Genomic DNA, 20,755 nt, shown 5'->3' on the forward strand with positions numbered 1-20,755 from the left:
GCACAGGTGCGTCAATAGACTCTTAAATTAACTCTGCATTGTTGGAAAAGGACCCGTAAGTAAGCATTTCATCGTTAGTCTACACCTGCTGTTTACGAAGTATGTGACAAATAAAATGGGCTTCGATTTCCTTTACTTTGGCAGTGATCTTGAGCCGACCCATCTCACCATCAGTGTCATGCCACATACAGATCTTGGAAGATGCTTGTTTTCTTAAGAAAACATCTCATATTCAAGGCAATTAAATGGTCGATTTTCAGTTTGTTGTTTATTGAGGAATCGTCCGGAGCGGTTTTAAACAGTTGTAAGACATACACAAACAGTGAATCATGACTAACTATTTACGGTCACATTAACTTCTTTACAGAGCTGGTATCAGGTAACTTAGTCTGCTCCAAGAATACACTTGCAGATTCAATTGAAGGACATTATATTTCACAATTCCATAAAAAATGAAGTTCAACAAAATATCCTGTTTTCATTTTCCCAACAGCAATGTGCTTTAAAAAAAAAGAACTCTGCATACATTGTATAACACTGTAAATATGCAAATATTCTGTACTAATAGTGAACCATAGTCCACTCCTCAGCCCAGGCAAGTGTGTCCGAAGACTGCAATTATGCTGCTACTCCCTACCACAGACTTTGAAAGGAGAGAACTTGAGGTGTGTGTCACTGGTTAGTGGACAGAGGGGCATGGAGTCATAGAAACAGATCCATAACACACACAGTCTGTCTGTCCAACTTTAGAAGGTGTTTTTTATCTTGGAGGCGACCTGTGTTAGGATCTCTCCTATCTTCTTCTGCCAGTAGAGGACATGTTTGGACTCGGCACACCACAGCTCCCCGTGACGCGGCTCAGCGTTCTCACAGCGCTTACGCACCTCTTCCTGCTGCTCCTACAGGGGACACAGAGAGAGACAGAGAGAGAGAGGATGTGAGACACCATAGAACAATACAGAGCCTCCCACACACATACAAGCTCATTCACACAGACCTCAGTGCCGTGTTGCATCTCAAACTTGTAGAAGAGGGCCCAGGCATCTCCCAGGTCTGGCTCAATCTTCACTGTCCTCAGGAACCACTCTCTGGCCTTAGTGATCTTACGCTCGCTCCAGAACAGCCTGCAACACACACACACACACACACACGAGCTGGTTACCGCCAGATCACGACCAATATGTTGACAGAGTGAAAGCAAGAGAGAGCGAGGGAGAGTTTAACCTACTGAAGGAATGAAAGTTTTAAGTTTCAAGTTGTAATGTCACATGCACAAGCCTTTCTTGCAAACTCAAAACCCAACAATGCAATAATTAATAACGTACTAGAAAAAAAACACGAGAAATAAGAAATATGAAGAACACAATAAGTAAACAAGCAAGCATTCCATATACAGGCTCAGTTCCAATACCATATTTACAATGTGCTGGGATACTGGAGTGATGGCGGTCAATATGTACAGTCCCAGTCAAAAGTTTGGACACACCTACTCATTCAAGTATTTACATTTGTTTTTTCTACATTATAGAATAATAGTGAAGACATCAAAACTATGAAATAACACATATCGAATCATGCAGTAACCAAAAAAAGTGTTTTAAAAAATGTAAAAAGTGTTAAACAAATCAAAATATATTTTATATTTGAGATTCTTCAAAGTAGCCTCCCTTTGTTTTGATGACAGCTTTGAACACTGCACCGGTACCACTTGCCGTGTGGAAGCATAGAGGATAGTCTATGGCTTGGGTGGTTGGAGTCTAACGACTTTCAGGATATTCCTAACACCGTCTGATACAGATGTCACGGATGGCAGGGATCTCGGCCCCAGTGATGTACTGAGTTGTCCGCACCACGCTCTGTAGCACCATGCGATCGAGGGCGGTGCGATTGGCACACCAGGCATTGATGCAGCCAGTTAAAATACTCTCAATAGTACAGCTGTAGAAATTTGAGGATACGAGGGCCCATGCCAAACTATTTCAACCTCCTACAGCCTTCCTACAGCCTTTCCCGTTGTACCCAATCAGCTCCTTGGTCTTACTGACGTTGAGGGAGAGGTTGTTCTGGCACCACACTGCCAGGTTACTGACCTCCTCCCTGTAGGCTGACTCGTCGTCACCGGTGATCAGGCCTACCACCATCATGTCATCAGCAAACTTGATGATGGTGTTGGAGTCGTTTGGGGCCATGCAGTCGTGGGTGAACAGGGAGTACAGGAGGGGACTAAGCACACACCCCTGAGGAGGCCCCGTGTTGAGGGTCAGCTTGGCAGAGGTTATGTTGCCTACCCTCACCACCTGGGCTCGGCCCATAAGGAAGTCCAGGAACCAGTTGCAGAGGGAGGCGTTCAGACCCAGAGTTCTAAGCTTGGTGACGAGCTTGGAGGGGACAATGGTGTTGAACGCTGAGCTTTAGTCAATGAACAGAATACTAACATAGGTTTTCCTCTTATCTAGGTGGGTGAGGGCAGTGTGGAGAGAAATTGAGATTGTGTTATATATGGATCTGTTGGGGGCGGTATGCAAATTGGAGTGCGTCTAGGGTGTCTGGGATGGTTGAGTTAATGTGTGCAATAACCAGCCTCTCAAAGCACTTCATGATTACACGAGTGAGTGCTACAGTGCAGTAGTCAATGTGTGAGATCACCCAGTCCTCTAGATCGGTGACGGCCCTCACACCCGACGCTATGTTGTTGTTGTCAAAGCGTGCAGAAAATGCATTGAGTTGGTCTGGTAGAGAGGCCTCGCTGGGCAGATCACGGTAAGGTCATCCTTTGCAGTCCGTAATGGACTGTAGCCCCTGTCACATGCGGCAGGCGGCGGAGCCTGTGTAGTATGATTGTCCTTTGGCTCGTTTGATGACTGAAGAGGTCATAGCGGGACTTCTTAGTCGTTCCTGTCCTTTGCCGTAGACTCAGGGTTGTCTACGATAGCGCTGTGTGCGGTAGCCTTGGCCTTTATTTTAGCGCCAACCTCAGTGTTAATCCAGGTCTTTTGATTGGGGAAGCAGCGAACCCTAGTCTGCTAGCAAAGCAGACCTGTAGCATCATCTGTGATTCTGGTGACCATTTCTTAACTGAGCGTGTCACGGGTACTTCCTGTTTGAGTTTCTGCTTGTAAACAGGAAGCAGGAGAACAGAGTCATGATCTGATTTGTCGAATGGCGGATGAGGAAGGGCCTTACATGCTTGCTTGTGGGTAGAATAACAGTGGTCTAGGACTTTATCACCCCTAGTGTCGTTGGAGACGTGTTGATGGAAGTTGGGCATCACGTGTTTTTGTGACAGGAATTAATATCGCCGACAACCAGAAAAGCACCCTCTGGATATAGGTTTCCTTGCTGGTGTAAAGCCTTGTACAGTTCGTTAAGGGCCGGCTTTTTCTTATCCTGAGGTGGAATGTTTACAACATTCACGATAACAGCTGAAAACTCCCTCGGGAGATAGAAGGGTCAGCATTTGACCATCAGGAATTCCAAGACGGGTGAACAGTGGGTCGACACTTCCATCGTGCTGGAGTTAGAGGCAAAACCCCCCCCCTTGATTTCCCTGACTCCACTGTCCTGTCCGCCTGGTGAATGGAGAATCCATTGAGTTGGATAGTCATGGGGGGTGTCTTGTCAGAGAGCCATGTTTCAGAAAATGAAACAATATTGCAGTTTCGAGAGCAGAGCAAGGGAGAGTTTAACCTACTGAAGGAATGAAAGCAGAGCAAGGGAGAGTTTAACCTACTGAAGGAATGAAAGCAGAGCAAGGGAGAGTTTAACCTACTGAAGGAATGAAAGCAGAGCAAGGGAGAGTTTAACCTACTGAAGGAATGAAAGCAGAGCAAGGGAGAGTTTAACCTACTGAAGGAATGAAAGCAGAGCAAGGGAGAGTTTAACCTACTGAAGGAATGAAAGCAGAGAGGGAGAGTTTAACCTACTGAAGGAATGAAAGCAGAGCAAGGGAGAGTTTGTCCTACTGAGACAGTACAAAGGGGAAGGTGGTCATAGCAAAGATAAGAGGAGGGGGGAGGTTGTCCTACTGAGACAGTACAAAGGGGAAGGTGGTCATAGCAAAGATAAGAGGAGGGGGGAGGTTGTCCTACTGAGACAGTACAAAGGGGAAGGTGGTCATAGCAAAGATAAGAGGAGGGGGGAGGTTGTCCTACTGAGACAGTACAAAGGGGAAGGTGGTCATAGCAAAGATAAGAGGGGGGAGGTTGAGAGAGAAAGAGTGAAAGATTCATGTTCTGTAGGTTGGTAGTGTGTCGTACTTGGCCACGGCTAGCAGGACGTGTGGGTCGTGTTCACACTTCTTCAGAGCATCAACACTCTTAGTCTTCCTCTGGGGCCGTGCCTCCAGAAACACTGCCTCAGCCCACAGGATACCTACAGAAAGACAGAGATATATGTAAATACAATATGTAAGAGTATTTTCTCCACCCTGAACTGTTTCACGTTGAACTGATGATCATGATTAAATATAGACATAGTTAAAATAGACATAGTTAAAACACAAACAACTTTAACCTTCTGATTCTGAGGACTAAACCATGTCACTTGAGTAAACGCATTACAATTCTGTTGTATTTACACTTCACTAGCTAGGTTTCCAACCAGTTGGCGACAGATTTCCATGCCAATATTCTAAAATCCACATAAATACAAAAAGACAACATTTCCCAGCGGAGATGTTTCCATCATCAAATGGACTTGTTGCAGATAAAAGGCTGTGCGTGATGACGTAATGCACACACAAATGACTTGTGCAGTTAAATTCCTATGTACTGAATAAAAAAATCTAATGTAAATGGGTTTCCATCGCATTTTCAACTCTACTGATGGGTTTGTTAAAAAATATTGTTGCGTGAAAGAGCAAATGTGCCCAGCAGCTCGAAGAAACAGCATACTACATGATGAGATCATTATTATTTTGTTTTGTCAAACGGCAGTCAAGCATCAATCATCATGTCACCAGAAAAAGACCCTCAAAATGTATTGGAAAGGATCATCAAGCTCATCTAGCACTTTCACCACCCTGTGAAGTTCAGAACTTATTTCATCTGCAGCCTAATAAACTGCATGCTTTCCTGACGAGTCCTAGTGGAAAGACCACACACCATATCATCGCGTGACTCCAAGTTTACGTCAAAATGGTTATTATATCCATATTTGTGCATAAAGGCATTTCCGCCTCCATTTCACAAAAAGATCCCACCTTGGCTAGAGTATTGTTTTGTCGACATTTGCAAAGTTTACCGACACATTTGCTGTTTCCATCAGGTCTGTCGTGACATTATCTATCCGACGTGTACTTTACTCGCATAAAAATGTTAGATGGAAACCTGGTTTATGTGAGTAAATACATCTCATATTCTCAACAGTGAGACCTAGCTAACTGGGACAATCACTACCTGGATCTAGCAGACTAAAAAGACTGAGAATTGCTTTCCATCACACACACATTGTGACTGACTGTCTTACCTGAGTTGGGGCACTCTTGTAGGGCTTTAGCCATCAGTGTGTTGGCGATGTTCTTCAGCCCTGCCCTGAACTCCAATCTCACCGACTCCAACCTGACAACACACACAAGGTAATGTGTATGCATCAACCAGTTTGTGTGTTTTAAGTGTGTGTGTGTGTCTGTGTGTAAGCGTAATGCGTCTGTATATCTCACCATAGGTCTGGGCTCTGTGGGTTCTTGAGGCGTGATTTCTCCAGAATGGATCTGGCCCTGGTCAGCTGGCCAACCCTCTCCTCCAGACGAGACAGCAGCAGCCACAGGGACATGGAGTGGGGACACTTCTTCAGCTACACACACACACACACACACACACACACACACACACACACACACACACACACACACACACACACACAGTTAAGATGAATCAGTGTTAAACACACATCTGTTTTTTAAGACCGGATCAATAACTGGGCCACATTGAACTTCAGATAGCCTACTGTCTCTCTAGCTATATGAATGTATTCAGATCGCTCATCATCCAGAAGGCTCGCTCCTGTCTTCACGTCCAATCTCCCTTCCACCTCTCTCACCCCCTGGTTGTAGGCCTCCTTGGCATTCTCTCTCTCTCTCTCCCTCTCTCCCCTTCCTCACCCCCTGGTTGTAGGCCTCCCTGGCCTTCTCGTTGTGCTCAGACTGCTCCTCTATCTGTCCCCTCATCATCCAGAGCTTGGGGAAGTCCTCATAGTGTTTAAGAGCCTCGGTACACAGCTCGTGGGCCGCTTCGATGTTCCCCAAAACCCACTCCAGCTTTACTGACTTCATAAACACCTGCAATGGGACAAACACACACTCTGTATATACATGTTTCATCTTAGTCATTACATGGAGGCCTCCATCACTCATTCATATATCTTTATGTACATATTCTTCATCCCTTTACACTTGTGTGTATAAGGTGGTTGTTGTGAAATTGTTAGGTTAGATTACTCGTTGGTTATTACTGCATTGTCGTAACTAGAAGCACAAGCATTTTGCTACACTGGCATTAACATCTGATAACCATGTGTATGTGACAAATAACATTTGATTTGACATTAGAACACTTATTCTCAGCAGCATTCCATTCTGAATAAAATCTTGCAGAAGAAATAGCATTGAACAAATACATTTTTGGTGGCAAGACATCAGACAACCATTTCAAATGTAACTAATATCATGTTAATGCTGCCAGGTGCAACATCCTCAAGCCTAGCCTGAGTGTTTCTACCTTCAACAACACCACATTGTTACTTTATCTGGCAAGGCAATGCTATGATCTCCTGGAGACAGACAGCACTTTGGCAGTTTCCCATCCAGTTGTGAATCTAGCAAGCCTGGGCATGGACGCATGGATAACACACCATTAAATTCATATAATACTTCCTCCCAAAACAAGTCTGAGGTCAGGTCCATCTCCACCTCACCAACTGCTGGTGTTCTACGTGACCGAGAAGCAACCCCTACACACCTAGCACAGCCAGCAGCTTCCACATTCACATTTCCCCTGATAGTAAATGACTGAGGGAACTGTGTGTGTGCACACCATGTGATCTATATATCCCACTGGGCCATTCTGACAAGACAAATGAGTTTTGAAATATCCCCTGGGGCTTTCATTCTCTTTCACCCGACACTGATGTTGAGGTTGGGCAAACTGGAGGATGGATGACTGTAGGACTCGCTCTGATTCAGCTCTTTGTATCCATAGAGGAGTCTTGGCTGACTGTAGGACTCGCTCTGATTCAGCTCTTTGTATCCATAGAGGAGTCTTGGCTGACTGTAGGACTCACTCTGATTCAGCTCTTTGTATCCATAGAGGAGTCTTGGCTGACTGTAGGACTCACTCTGATTCAGCTCTTTGTATCCATAGAGGAGTCTTGGCTGACTGTAGGACTCGCTCTGATTCAGCTCTTTGTATCCATAGAGGAGTCTTGGCTGACTGTAAGGACTCGCTCTGATTCAGCTCTTTGTATCCATAGAGGAGTCTTGCCTGACTGTAGGACTCGCTCTGATTCAGCTCTTTGTATCCATAGAGGAGTCTTGGCTGACTGTAGGACTCGCTCTGATTCAGCTCTTTGTATCCATAGAGGAGTCTTGCCTGACTGTAGGACTCGCTCTGATTCAGCTCTTTGTATCCATAGAGGAGTCTTGGCTGACTGTAGGACTCGCTCTGATTCAGCTCTTTGTATCCATAGAGGAGTCTTGGCTGACTGTAGGACTCGCTCTGATTCAGCTCTTTGTATCCATAGAGGAGTCTTGGCTGACTGTAGGACTCGCTCTGATTCAGCTCTTTGTATCCATAGAGGAGTCTTGGCTGACTGTAGGACTCGCTCTGATTCAGCTCTTTGTATCCATAGAGGAGTCTTGGCTGACTGTAGGACTCGCTCTGATTCAGCTCTTTGTATCCATAGAGGAGTCTTGGCTGACTGTAGGACTCGCTCTGATTCAGCTCTTTGTATCCATAGAGGAGTCTTGGCTGACTGTAGGACTCGCTCTGATTCAGCTCTTTGTATCCATAGAGGAGTCTTGGCTGACTGTAGGACTCGCTCTGATTCAGCTCTTTGTATCCATAGAGGAGTCTTGGCTGACTGTAGGACTCGCTCTGATTCAGCTCTTTGTATCCATAGAGGAGTCTTGGCTGACTGTAGGACTCGCTCTGATTCAGCTCTTTGTATCCATAGAGGAGTCTTGGCTGACTGTAGGACTCGCTCTGATTCAGCTCTTTGTATCCATAGAGGAGTCTTGGCTGACTGTAGGACTCGCTCTGATTCAGCTCTTTGTATCCATAGAGGAGTCTTGGCTGACTAAGGACTCGCTCTGATTCAGCTCTTTGTATCCATAGAGGAGTCTTGGCTGACTGTAGGACTCGCTCTGATTCAGCTCTTTGTATCCATAGAGGAGTCTTGGCTGACTGTAGGACTCGCTCTGATTCAGCTCTTTGTATCCATAGAGGAGTCTTGGCTGACTGTAGGACTCGCTCTGATTCAGCTCTTTGTATCCATAGAGGAGTCTTGGCTGACTGTAGGACTCACTCTGATTCAGCTCTTTGTATCCATAGAGGAGTCTTGGCTGACTGTAGGACTCGCTCTGATTCAGCTCTTTGTATCCATAGAGGAGTCTTGGCTGACTGTAGGACTCGCTCTGATTCAGCTCTTTGTATCCATAGAGGAGTCTTGGCTGAGGCTAACAGTTAAAGGTTATGGCTAAATTTGATCACTCTGTTTTCCCAGAGAATTGTCCTGCGCCGCAGGAAATATAAACTTGTAGTGTAATTTCAAAAGCTTGTAATTTCATGAAAATGAAAATCTCTGGAATCGAAAGATGCAACAGCTACGATGGGTTGCTAATATGACCAGTATTGTGCCTTTGGCTTGAGGACAATTAAAGAAAGTTGATATGAAAACCAATAGAACAGGAGAGAAATGACATAGTGGTGGGTCCAATAGAACAGGAGAGAAATGACATAGTGGTGGGTCCAATAGAACAGGAGAGAAATGGCATAGTGGTGGGTCCAATAGAACAGGAGAGAAATGACATAGTGGTGGGTCCAATAGAACAGGAGAGAAATGGCATAGTGGTGGGTCCAATAGAACAGGAGAGAAATGGCATAGTGGTGGGTCCAATAGAACAGGAGAGAAATGGCATAGCGGTGGGTCCAATAGAACAGGAGAGAAATGGCATAGCGGTGGGTCCAATAGAACAGGAGAGAAATGGCATAGCGGTGGGTCCAATAGAACAGGAGAGAAATGGCATAGCGGTGGGTCCAATAGAACAGGAGAGAAATGACATAGTGGTGGGTCCAATAGAACAAAAGAGAAATGACATAGTGGTGGGTCCAATAGAACAAAAGAGAAATGACATAGTGGTGGGTCCAATAGAACAAAAGAGAAATGACATAGTGGTGGGTCCAATAGAACAGGAGAGAAATGACATAGTGGTGGGTCCAATAGAACAAAAGAGAAATGACATAGTGGTGGGTCCAATAGAACAGGAGAGAAATGACATAGCGGTGGGTCCAATAGAACAGGAGAGAAATGACATAGCGGTGGGTCCAATAGAACAGGAGAGAAATGACATAGCGGTGGGTCCAATAGAACAGGAGAGAAATGACATAGCGGTGGGTCCAATAGAACAGGAGAGAAATGGCATAGTGGTGGGTCCAATAGAACAGGAGAGAAATGGCATAGCGGTGGGTCCAATAGAACAGGAGAGAAATGACATAGTGGTGGGTCCAATAGAACAAAAGAGAAATGACATAGTGGTGGGTCCAATAGAACAGGAGAGAAATGGCATAGCAGTGGGTCCAATAGAACAGGAGAGAAATGGCATAGTGGTGGGTCCAATAGAACAGGAGAGAAATGGCATAGCAGTGGGTCCAATAAAGAAGTAAATGGAAATACATTTTCCAAAATTATATAATTACTCCTGTTCATACATAAAATAAAATCAGTGAAAATACTTCACCAGAAAGCATGACTTGGCCAGAGAAATCAGGATCATTATTTTATTTTCAAATTTATTTTATATGTCTATTTGGGAAGCCTGCGTGGCAATAGGCCTAGCTGATTATTGAGCTGCGGCTGTCAGTGAAAAACATCTAAGCACACATAGAAACTAAAAAGTTATTATTGAAATAAAACTGATCCATGAAAATGCACATAATGATAATCTTACCTGGCACCAAATGGTTTAACATGCGATTGCATTTAGAATTGTTGCGCAATGAATGGGCTTATATAAAAGTGCATGTTTTCCTCCATCAGGAGAAATCCCACTCAAAATAGGCTCTGTATGCTGGGTGTGTATGATAGTTGTGTTGGATGAATAAGATACATAATGACTAACGAAAATAGGCCAATTTCATTCCACCAAATTATGCACATTAACCTATATACCGATAAGCATGACGGTCAAATGTATTTCCATCGACTGGTATTTCCATCAATTAATAAATGGGATATGGGATTTTTTTTGGCCGACAACAATTTTATCGGCTTTTCATTTCGATTTATTGGCCGAAAGCAGGCAATTGCCGGCTAACGGAAACCCCGACACACCCCCCCACACTCACCCTGGCAGTAGGAGCACTGCTGCGGGCCTTGGCCAGTAGTCGACGTGCTCTCTCGTATTCATTATTCTCCGACTCCAACTTCACAGCAGCCAGCCAGATCTCCTCACTGTTAGGGTTAGCCTGGACACAGACAGATAGGAGGAAGGGTGTTTTACTTCCACCAAATGTTGGTTTGCACTTTGCTGTGTACCCTGTTGTTATAAAGAAAGATACTGTTGGAATAAGCATGTTTACTCCAGCTAGCAAGATCATTGTTCCTCTCTCACCTGGAAGGCCAGAGCCAGGATGCTGCGGGCAGCAGGCACGTCCTCAGCCAGCCACTTAGACTTGGCCCCCATCAGCCATAGCACCTCAGCCTTGGGACAGTGAGCCACTGCCCTCTGCAGCAGCGCCTCCAGAGACTCCCTGAGGGGGAGGGGGGGTGGATAGTGGACAGTGAGAAGTAAAAGGGTGCATCATGGAGAGATAGAAAGGGGGTCAGATGAGAAGAAAATGAGGGAGTGAGAGAGAGATGTGGGTAAAGACAGAGGGAGGAGAAAGGAAAGAGATTGAATAAGTAATGGTGAGAAAGTGTGAGGACAGGCAGGCTTTGAAACAGTGATTGATCATAACTAACCGTATGGGTTTGGTTAGCTAAACTAGCAGGTCTGTTTGTTACCAAGGCAACTATTGTCGCTATCTAGTAAACTTGCTAGCTACTTCAGTGGATGTTAAACACATTTCTCCCTGCAAATGAACACATTTCTAGCAGTAAATTTGTTAAATTACTGCCATGGTATAAATCGGATAATCAACTTGGGGCTATGCGTTCTCGTGGAAGGTCAGTTCCACTTCGCTAATGCGTTGTGGAACACACCTTCCACGTCCCTCATTTTCCAGAGAACCCATAGCCCCTCGTTGATTCCTTACATAAATAATTACTATTTTACATACATTAAATGAATGAAAAGCAACTAATGAAATTGATTGGCTTCTATTGAATCATTTGCCAATGACATCGTGCCACAGTGATGATATCTACTTTGATACAATTACAATCAATAGGTACAGGTATTTAATTCAACTTTCAACACACACCTGGTGCCGTGGTTCTTCTCGAAGTAGGCTGCGCGGAGCCACACACTCTTCTTGCTAGGGAACATCTGCAGGGCGTGGGCATAGATGGCACGGGCACACTCCAGAGCCCCATGGGACACACACTGAAATAAAAAATAATTACAGATAATGTATCAAACTAAGGACATGCCATATGTGTCTAATATAAACTGAGTATCTCGATAATAGATCCAGGGGGATCGCGATATTAGATCCGGGGGATCGAGATATTAGAGGATAAGGAATGGGTGAAAGGTCATCATGCTTACACTCTCTGCATCCTCCATCCAGGTGTGTTTACAGTCCTCCTCCTCGATGCCGATGCCAATAACCGCCCGGATCACCGCCTGGCACGTTGCCACACTGCCAGCTTTATCACATTCCTCTGCATCCTGGAGACGAGGGGGGAGAGGCAGAAAGAATAGGTTGAGCGAGGAGAGGACAGAGAGGGGTACGGACGGGAGGGAAAATGAAAAGATGAGGGAGGGAAGAGAAGACGAATCTTGAGAAAAGTTTGAAAGGGAGAGGGGGAGTTGAAAGGAAGGACAGGAGGGAGGGGGAGGAGAGCGAGAGAGAACCACAGGCAAGCCAGTGGAATGCTGGAGCAACTACAGAGCGATTTATGTGAAAACATGTCCCCACGTCCTCTAAAAAAACACAACCAGGGATCCTCAACCATTTATAGTCGGATTTATGGGCGGCTAGGGCTTCCAACTGTACTGGGGAAAAAACATGACATGATCTCTTTCTTTTGAGTTGAATCAAGCCAGTGTTTGATCTGGCTCTGCAGTGCCAAACCCATATGCTTAATATTACCCCTGTGTACTCCAATATACCTCACATGCCTGTTCCAGAGAACTGTTGATGGACCACTTCACTTTAGAGCCAAGAAAATAGTAAAAACAAGGGAAAAGAAAACAAAAAAATAAATCCGACAGATAATTGCAATCCAAAGCTTGGTTGCACAACAATAATTGCAAGTTGAACAGAGGTGAAATGCACAGAGGTCAGAAAGACATCAGTCACCTACCTGCAGGAAGTGACACACACACACCGTGCAAAGTGTTTGAGTTCTCCACTTGTTTTGTGCTGCAGTGATTAAATAAGATGGACAAGAGAGTTGTTCCAAATGACTCTGGCACACCAGCACCTCTGAAGAGAGGAAGTGACTACAGTATCCTTTTACACAGTGGAGTCAAGGGCAACATAGGCATGATTTGAGTAAAGGGTGAAGGAACTTGTCAACATTAGACGTTTTGAATATGCTGGGGTGAAGCGGAAGGCTTTTGGATAATGGCTGCAGGAGACTGTTGTTTATTCAGTGGGTCACATGAAAATAACAGGAGCTGGAAGTGGCTCACATCACTTTGTAGCACACTGGTGTTTCCTGCTCTAAATTCTCACCTCTCTCTCTCATACACTTTCTCCCTCTCACCTGTATCCACTGTTCTCTGTTGATCTCGACCCCATTGGCCCCGAGTGATGTGATGGCTCTGTCAACAATCTTCTCCACCATTTGCGTATTCCCGTTGGCCTCCTCCAGCTTGGCGGCGGTGATCCAGATGTGGCGGTCCGTAGGGATGTTCTCACGGGCCTTGTTCAGGACACGCCTGGCATTCTCATAGGTCTCCAACCGCGCCAGTGCCAGCCACAACTACACAGGTAGAGGGGGCAGGAAGGTGAGGGAAGGGGGTGTAAAAAAAAAAGAAGATATTTTGGGATGAGCAGTCAGGGTCAGAATGCAGAAGGTAGAGTTGTATGAGACTGGGTCCTTATGAGAACATTGCACAATATCAATGTGTGTACCTCCACGCTAGTGGGACAGCACTCCACAGCTCTGCTCAGCATGATCCTGGCATCCTCTGGCTCCTCCAGTTCTACAGCAGTTTTCCACAGACGAACTGACTTCGACACATTCTCCAGCGCTGTGGGACACACATAGAGAGGAGTTACACCTGGGGTTCCCAAACTTTTTTGGCCCGTGACCGAATTGTATAAATGACCGATTGTTTGTTCGTTCGACATGGTGGGATCTTTTTGTCTGTAAAATTACTTATGCGTGAAACGACAGTGGCAACGCCTTTATGTGCAAATATTGATAGAATAACCATCATATGGAAGTAAAGTTGGGAGTCATGGGATGACATGGTGCATTAGGTCCTCCCACTACGACTCTTCACAGGGTGGTGAAAGCCCACGGTATGACCAGAGTAGGCACAAAGGCCATTTAACGCAACAGTTTGTGACAAAACTATCGGTAGAGTTGAAAATGCGATGGATACACATTGAACATTCGATTTTCATTTGGTACATGAAAACATAAGTGAAAAAGTACATTTTGTGTGGATTGTCATAACGTGACTTTTATCTGCAACAAGTCCGTTTGGTGGAAACAGCACTGGTGGGAAAATACACATTTTCTTGAAGCAGATTTTTAAAGATTCGCATAAAAATTTGTTGCCAGTTGGATGGAAACCTAACTACAGATTATGTTCTTCCCCCGTCATTTTCAAATGCGGCGATCCCACATGGGATTTCTGTTAAGTAAGTTACAGCCTTCATTTCTCAACAAACTGTAATTTTTGTAGTTACTTAAGTAAATACCTGTAGTCAACTTGTGCAAAACATTAGGAGATGAGGCAGATCGAGTTCTTCATTTGGTCTGTCACGATTTGACATTATGAACCACCTTAGTTCCACCATGGCACAATGGGAGAAAGAGTCCAGGTGTGTATTTGGTTTCACTTGCTAGTTAGTGAAGTGGCTGAATTAATAAGGAGGCGGGGCATCAAATAATGTTAGCTTTCTGCCGTGTTTGAGAAGTCAAAGCACTTTGGATGAATTATCTGTACAGATGTCAGTGCTGCCATCTCCGTTTCCTTGTGTTTTTTTCTCCACTCCGTTGTCGGCTCCTGAGGCTTCTCCGAGCGACTCCACACAGACACAGCGTGTACACCTGCTGCTCCAGAGCCAGAGCTCTTCTTCCTTCAGACAAGCCTGTCAAAACGTCTTTCTCGTATTAACATTCACTTACTTATAAATGTCCAAACTTTATGAGCTGGATTGCCTGTATTCGCAATTAGTTTATTTTCCATTTGTGCTCGTTAGCATATTTAGCTAGCAGCCACTATACGCCATTACCTGTGCTAATTTTGTTAGCATTCTGGTAATAGACACCCATTTGTTTTTTTGTTGCATTTTTAGTGCCCCCTTGTGTACTAAGACGGTAATACCGTAAATCCCGATGACATGACGATATGAAAATCTGGATATTGTCCAACCCTAAAACACAAACATTTCTGCAAAAAATGTCATAATGTAATCATGGCAATTATCATTTTAATACCAACACATTGCCTCAATCTTCTAGGCACACTGTGATGGATAAATAGAGAAGGCTTTTTATTTCTATGGCGAAATACAGACAGGGGCAGCCCAGATATGTAGGGGCTGAACACTTTCAAAGGAAGCAAAACATCCAGTCTCTCAAAGAAGTATGCTGCTGGGAACAGCACTGTGTGTGTGTGTGTAATGGAGCAGTGCTCTCACATGGCTAGAAGTGTCAACTGGGATAAGAAACAAGGTTCAAGGTTGGGTTCAAATGGAGTGGTGGCCTGTTGAACTTTTTATTTCCCTCTTCTCTCAGTCTTTCCTTTCATCACTAGTCCAAGCTCAATAGTCTAAATAGCAGACACTTAAGCCTTGTTCACAGTGCAGGCCTTAATGATTACATCAGTTTTGTTTTTCAAATTCGTTTTTAAAAACTGATTGTCCAATAGAGCCAGGCCGATATGGGATTTTTGGATCCAATTCCAATTTTAGAGTGGAAATATTCACCGATAACTGATATAGAGTGCATTTGGAAAGTATTCAGACCCCTTGACTTTTTCCACTTTGTTACGTTACAGCCTCATTCTAAAATGTATTACATAAAACTGTTTCCTCATCAATCTACACACAATACCCCATAAAGACAAAGTGAACACAGATTTTTTTTAATTTTTAGCAAATGTATAAAAAACAAAAAACAGAAATACCTTATTTTCATAAGTATTCAGACCCTTTGTTACGAGACTCGAAATTGAGCTCAGGTGCATCCTGTTTCCATTGAACATCATTGAGACATTTCTACAACTTGACTGGAGTCCACCTGTGGTAAATTAAATTTATCAGACATGATTTGGAAAGGAACACACTCGTCAGTGCATAACAGAGCCATGAGGTCGAAGGAATTTACCGTAGAACTCCGAGACAGGATTGTGTCGAGGCACAGATCTGGGGAAGGGTACCCAAAAAATTCTGCAGCATTGAAGGTCCCCAAGAACACAGTGGCCTCCATCATTCTAAAATGGAAGAAGTTTGGAACCACCAAGACTCTTCCTAGAGCTGGCCGCTCAGCTAAACTGAGCAATCGAGGTCGTATTGCCGCATTGTATCATGTATTTGGATATTTCTGTTAGGGAACACTACCCGGTGAAGTGTGCGTGTGCAATAACTAAATTTACCCTTGCACTCCTAAATAATGCAATTTTTAAGTCTACAAACTTAGTCTACTCTCTTTGTAACAGATTCTAGTTTTGGAAACAGAAAACTGTATTGAGATCAAATGTTTAATCAATGAGAAAATTAGCAGAATGTTGGCAAAAATCCATCTCGCCCCATCTTCTCCTACTGCCAGCCACTGGGTTTCCTCTCATCCCCATATTTGGTAGTGCGTGGCAACGCCTACCGGATGCTTCACATTTATACATCCGGTGAAATATCTTGCTCATTGTTCTATCTGTGGTTGGGATTTAGCGTAGGGACATCCCAAGGATCCATGATAGCACCATCCCTCAGAGGACATCGTCAAGTCCTCACACACAGCTAGTTAACTGGATAGGTTGCACTCGTCACGGAAATGGCAATTGGCGAAATGTGAATAAGGACCAGTCCCTACCAAGTGACAGTGACATGTTTTTTTGTGTCTCTGAAAACATTTGAATGTTAGAGCTTGAGGAATACCCTTACTAAAGAGCAAAAATAACACAACAGATTTCGCTGGCTTCACTAAAAAGCTATAACATTACCACAACTTTGAACTTCTTAGCACAGCACTTACTTTAGATTTGGGCATTGCATCCATTGTTTGTCACGACACCCTACCATGACACTTTACGTAACAGTAAATGGCCTGTGCGCATTTTATTGAGCTGGCAAGCTTCTGTCCACTCAGCACTCACAGTAGAAGCAGTAAGACTAAGAGTTAGTTCACTCTCCTCTCTGACTGGTGTGGATGCGCTGGCCCGGTGGTAGTGTCCAGTCTTAGTGTAGCGCGAAATGTACAAAAAGTCAAATTCTATCAAGAACGGCTTTTATGACGAGCGTTTTCTTTGCATCTTATATTGGTCCTTTTCAATGGATTAAACGGTACGAAATATCGGCCAATAATATTGGTGAACCGATAAATCGGTCGGGCTCTACTGTCCAAAGAACAGGTTACAAGTGAACAAATCGGATGTGTGTGTGTTCAGGCAGAAGTCATCTGCTGACAATACCACACTAGTTGTCATAGTAATGACTTGGCACAGTGGTGTAGACAGATAACTTCCTATCATTCAACAGTTAGGTAGCAAGCTAAGGTGACAACAATGCCTACCATTGGCTGTTCAGACTCCAAGAAAAATAACAGATTCGAATTGGATATGCAAAAAAAACTTGATTTGAGTCACTTCAAACTGTCAATGCGAACAAGGCTTTACAGGTCTCAACAAGAACTGGTTTGCACCATTGTAGCTTTGACAGGGCACAAACATCTCACCCTTCCTGAGGACGCGTTTCTTGGCCCTGACGTCAGTTTCCAGCTCGGCTGCTCTGATGTAGATGCGGACAGACCCGGGGAGGTGACGCACCGCCTGGGCCACCACTGCCTTGGCTGTGTCCCCTGGCTGCAGCCTGGCAGCCTCCAGCCACACATCCTCACTCTGGGGACAAAACACACCCATTCATCATACACATTGCCTGGGTCACCACTGCCTTGGCTGAGTCACCAGGCTGTAGACTAGCAGTCACACCCATCAATCATTATCACCAATGAGGTGAAGTTTTTGAGCACTATCATTAGTCTGCAGTAATGTGCAGATTACAGCCAGAGACACATCTAGACTAGACCTATCTATTATCTAATACAGGGTAATTAGGCCAGCCCATTTTTAATGTCTGGAAATCTAACCAGGCCAGCACAGACACTGACTGGTGGAGAAATTGAATGCCGCATTTAAAACCTAAAAAGTGAACACACAAATATACAGATAAGCATCATGGGAAGCAAGAAGTGCACTTTGAAAAGATACACAAACTGTAAAGTATGTTACCTTGGGACACATCTCAGTGCCCTTCATGATGAGGTTCCGGGCCACCTGTAGTTTCCCTGTCACCTCCTCTAGCCTGGCCGAAGCAATCCAGGCGGGGGGGTGGTGGGGGTTGGTCTCCCTCACTGACTTCAGCAGCAGACGGGCCTTCTTAATGTCACTGCACATTCACAAGAAGACAGTCAACAACACAGACAGAGATATAGATCAGCAACAAATGTGTGTTCGTAGCTAAGTTTATTCTCTGGGCCACTCACCTGATGTCTCCTCCATGAGTGGGGATCATAGAGTTTAGGTCAGTGAGATAACCTTTAGGGTCCACCACCGTCTGTCCACTCACAGAGTCAGACACCTGACAAGAGAGAGATGGAGATCGGAACAGATATACAAAACAGGAAGTTATACTGGGGATCACATGCTTACTGGAGACTTTCGATACCACCTGACCAGTCCCTTCCATAAAATATACAGTGAGCTCAAAACTAAATTGGGACAGAGACACATTTTTTGTTGTTTTGGCTATGTACTCCAGCACATTAGATTCGAAATGATACAATTAGTATGAGGTTAGTGCAGACTGTCAGCTTTAATTTCAGGGTATTTTCATCCATATCGGGTGAACCGTTTAGAAATTACAGCACTTTATGTACATGGGGTGGCAGGTAGCCTAGTGGTTAGAGTGTTGGGCCAGTAACCGAAAGGTTGCTAGATCGAATCCCCGAGCTGACAAGATAAAAATCTGTCATTCTGCACCTGAACAAGGCAGTTAACCCACTGTTCCGAGGCGGTGATTGTAAATAAGAATTTGTTCTTAACTGACTTGCCTAGGTAAATAAAGGTAAAATTAATAAATAAATAGCCCCCCCGATTTTGGGGGATCAAAAGTATTCTGACAAATTCACCTGTATTAAAGAAGTCAACAAATTCCCTGATATGTGTATTAAAGAAGTCAACATTTTTGTATTTGGTCCCATATTCCTAGCACACAATGACTACATCAAGCTTGTGGCTCTACACATTTGTTGTATGCATTTGCTGTTTGCGTTTCAGATAATTGTGTCCAATAGAAATGTATAGCAAATAATGTATTGTGACATTTTAGAGTCACTTATTGTAAATAAGAATATAATATGTTTCTTAACTCTTCTACATTAATGTGGATGCTACCATGATTACAGATAGTCCTGAATGAATCATGAATAATGATCAGTGAGAATGTTAGATGCACAAATATCATACCCCCAAAACATGTTAATCTCTCACCATTACAATAACATGGGAGGGTAGAATTTGATATCATACCCCCAAAACATGTTAATCTCTCACCATTACAATAACATGGGAGGGTAGAATTTGATATCATACCCCCAAAACATGTTAATCTCTCACCATTACAATAACATGGGAGGGTAGAATTTGATATCATACCCCCAAAACATGTTAACCTCTCACCATTACAATAACATGGGAGGGTAGAATTTGATATCATACCCCCAAAACATGTTAACCTCTCACCATTACAATAACATGGGAGGGTAGAATTTGATATCATACCCCCAAAACATGTTAACCTCTCACCATTATAATAACATGGGAGGGTAGAATTTGATATCATACCCCCAAAACATGTTAACCTCTCACCATTACAATAACATGGGGGGGTAGAATTTGATATCATACCCCCAAAACATGTTAACCTCTCACCATTACAATAACATGGGAGGGTAGAATTTCATATCATACCCCCAAAACATGTTAACCTCTCACCATTACAATAACATGGGAGGGTAGCATTTTATATGATACCCCCAAAACATGTTAACCTCTCACCATTATAATAACATGGGAGGGTAGAATTTGATATCATACCCCCAAAACATGTTAACCTCTCACCATTACAATAACATGGGGGGGTAGAATTTGATATCATACCCCCAAAACATGTTAACCTCTCACCATTACAATAACATGGGAGGGTAGAATTTCATATCATACCCCCAAAACATGTTAACCTCTCACCATTACAATAACATGGGAGGGTAGCATTTTATATGATACCCCCAAAACATGTTAACCTCTCACCATTACAATAACATGGGAGGGTAGAATTTGATATCATACCCCCAAAACATGTTAACCTCTCACCATTACAATAACATGGGAGGGTAGAATTTGATATCATACCCCCAAAACATGTTAACCTCTCACCATTACAATAACATGGGGGGGTAGAATTTGATATCATACCCCCAAAACATGTTAACCTCTCGTCATTACAATAACATGGGAGGGTAGAATTTTTGGTGGGGTATGATACATTATTTACCATTGATTTCTATTAGGCACAAAATCATCTCAAACACAACCAAAACAAACAGCAAATGCATCCAATCTTGTAATCATTGCGTGCTAGGAAAATGGCACCAAATACTACCAAAAACGTTTACTACATATTTGAATTTGACCCAATACTTTTGTACTATGTTCACATGATATTTTACATGAACATTTTAGTCATTTACCAGACGCTCTAATCCAGAAAGACTTACAGGAGCAATTAGAGTTAAGAGCCTTCCTCAAGGGCAAAGACAGATTTTTCACCTAGTCTTCAGGTATTCGAACCAGCGACCTTTCGGTTACTGGCCCAACGCTCTTAACCACTCGGCTACCTGAAACCTGATATAGATGAAAACACCCTCAAATGAAAGACGGCAGTCTGCACTTTAACCTCATAATCATTGTATCATTTCA

The 20,755-nt window shown here is 43.7% G+C and overlaps 1 protein-coding gene across 1 annotated transcript in view; it reads right to left on the minus strand.

Moving 5' to 3' along the window:
• Positions 1-249: 249 nt before the first annotated feature.
• Positions 250-20,755, minus strand: part of prpf6 (PRP6 pre-mRNA processing factor 6 homolog (S. cerevisiae)) — a 30,500-nt gene continuing 9,994 nt past the window's right edge. Inside the window, exons 7-21 of the mRNA XM_038986161.1 lie at positions 18,262-18,356; positions 18,008-18,164; positions 17,455-17,617; positions 13,461-13,579; positions 13,090-13,308; positions 11,924-12,046; positions 11,637-11,758; positions 10,826-10,964; positions 10,560-10,679; positions 6,101-6,277; positions 5,660-5,793; positions 5,467-5,558; positions 4,257-4,371; positions 998-1,124; positions 250-899 (exon numbers count right to left, since the gene is read on the minus strand). Coding sequence (XP_038842089.1) covers positions 747-899; positions 998-1,124; positions 4,257-4,371; positions 5,467-5,558; positions 5,660-5,793; positions 6,101-6,277; positions 10,560-10,679; positions 10,826-10,964; positions 11,637-11,758; positions 11,924-12,046; positions 13,090-13,308; positions 13,461-13,579; positions 17,455-17,617; positions 18,008-18,164; positions 18,262-18,356 — 2,055 coding nt within the window. The 3' untranslated portion in view covers positions 250-746. The remainder of the gene's footprint in view (positions 900-997; positions 1,125-4,256; positions 4,372-5,466; positions 5,559-5,659; positions 5,794-6,100; positions 6,278-10,559; positions 10,680-10,825; positions 10,965-11,636; positions 11,759-11,923; positions 12,047-13,089; positions 13,309-13,460; positions 13,580-17,454; positions 17,618-18,007; positions 18,165-18,261; positions 18,357-20,755) is intronic.

This window comes from Salvelinus namaycush, unplaced genomic scaffold (assembly GCF_016432855.1).
Source record: "Salvelinus namaycush isolate Seneca unplaced genomic scaffold, SaNama_1.0 Scaffold42, whole genome shotgun sequence".
NCBI lineage: Eukaryota > Metazoa > Chordata > Actinopteri > Salmoniformes > Salmonidae > Salvelinus > Salvelinus namaycush.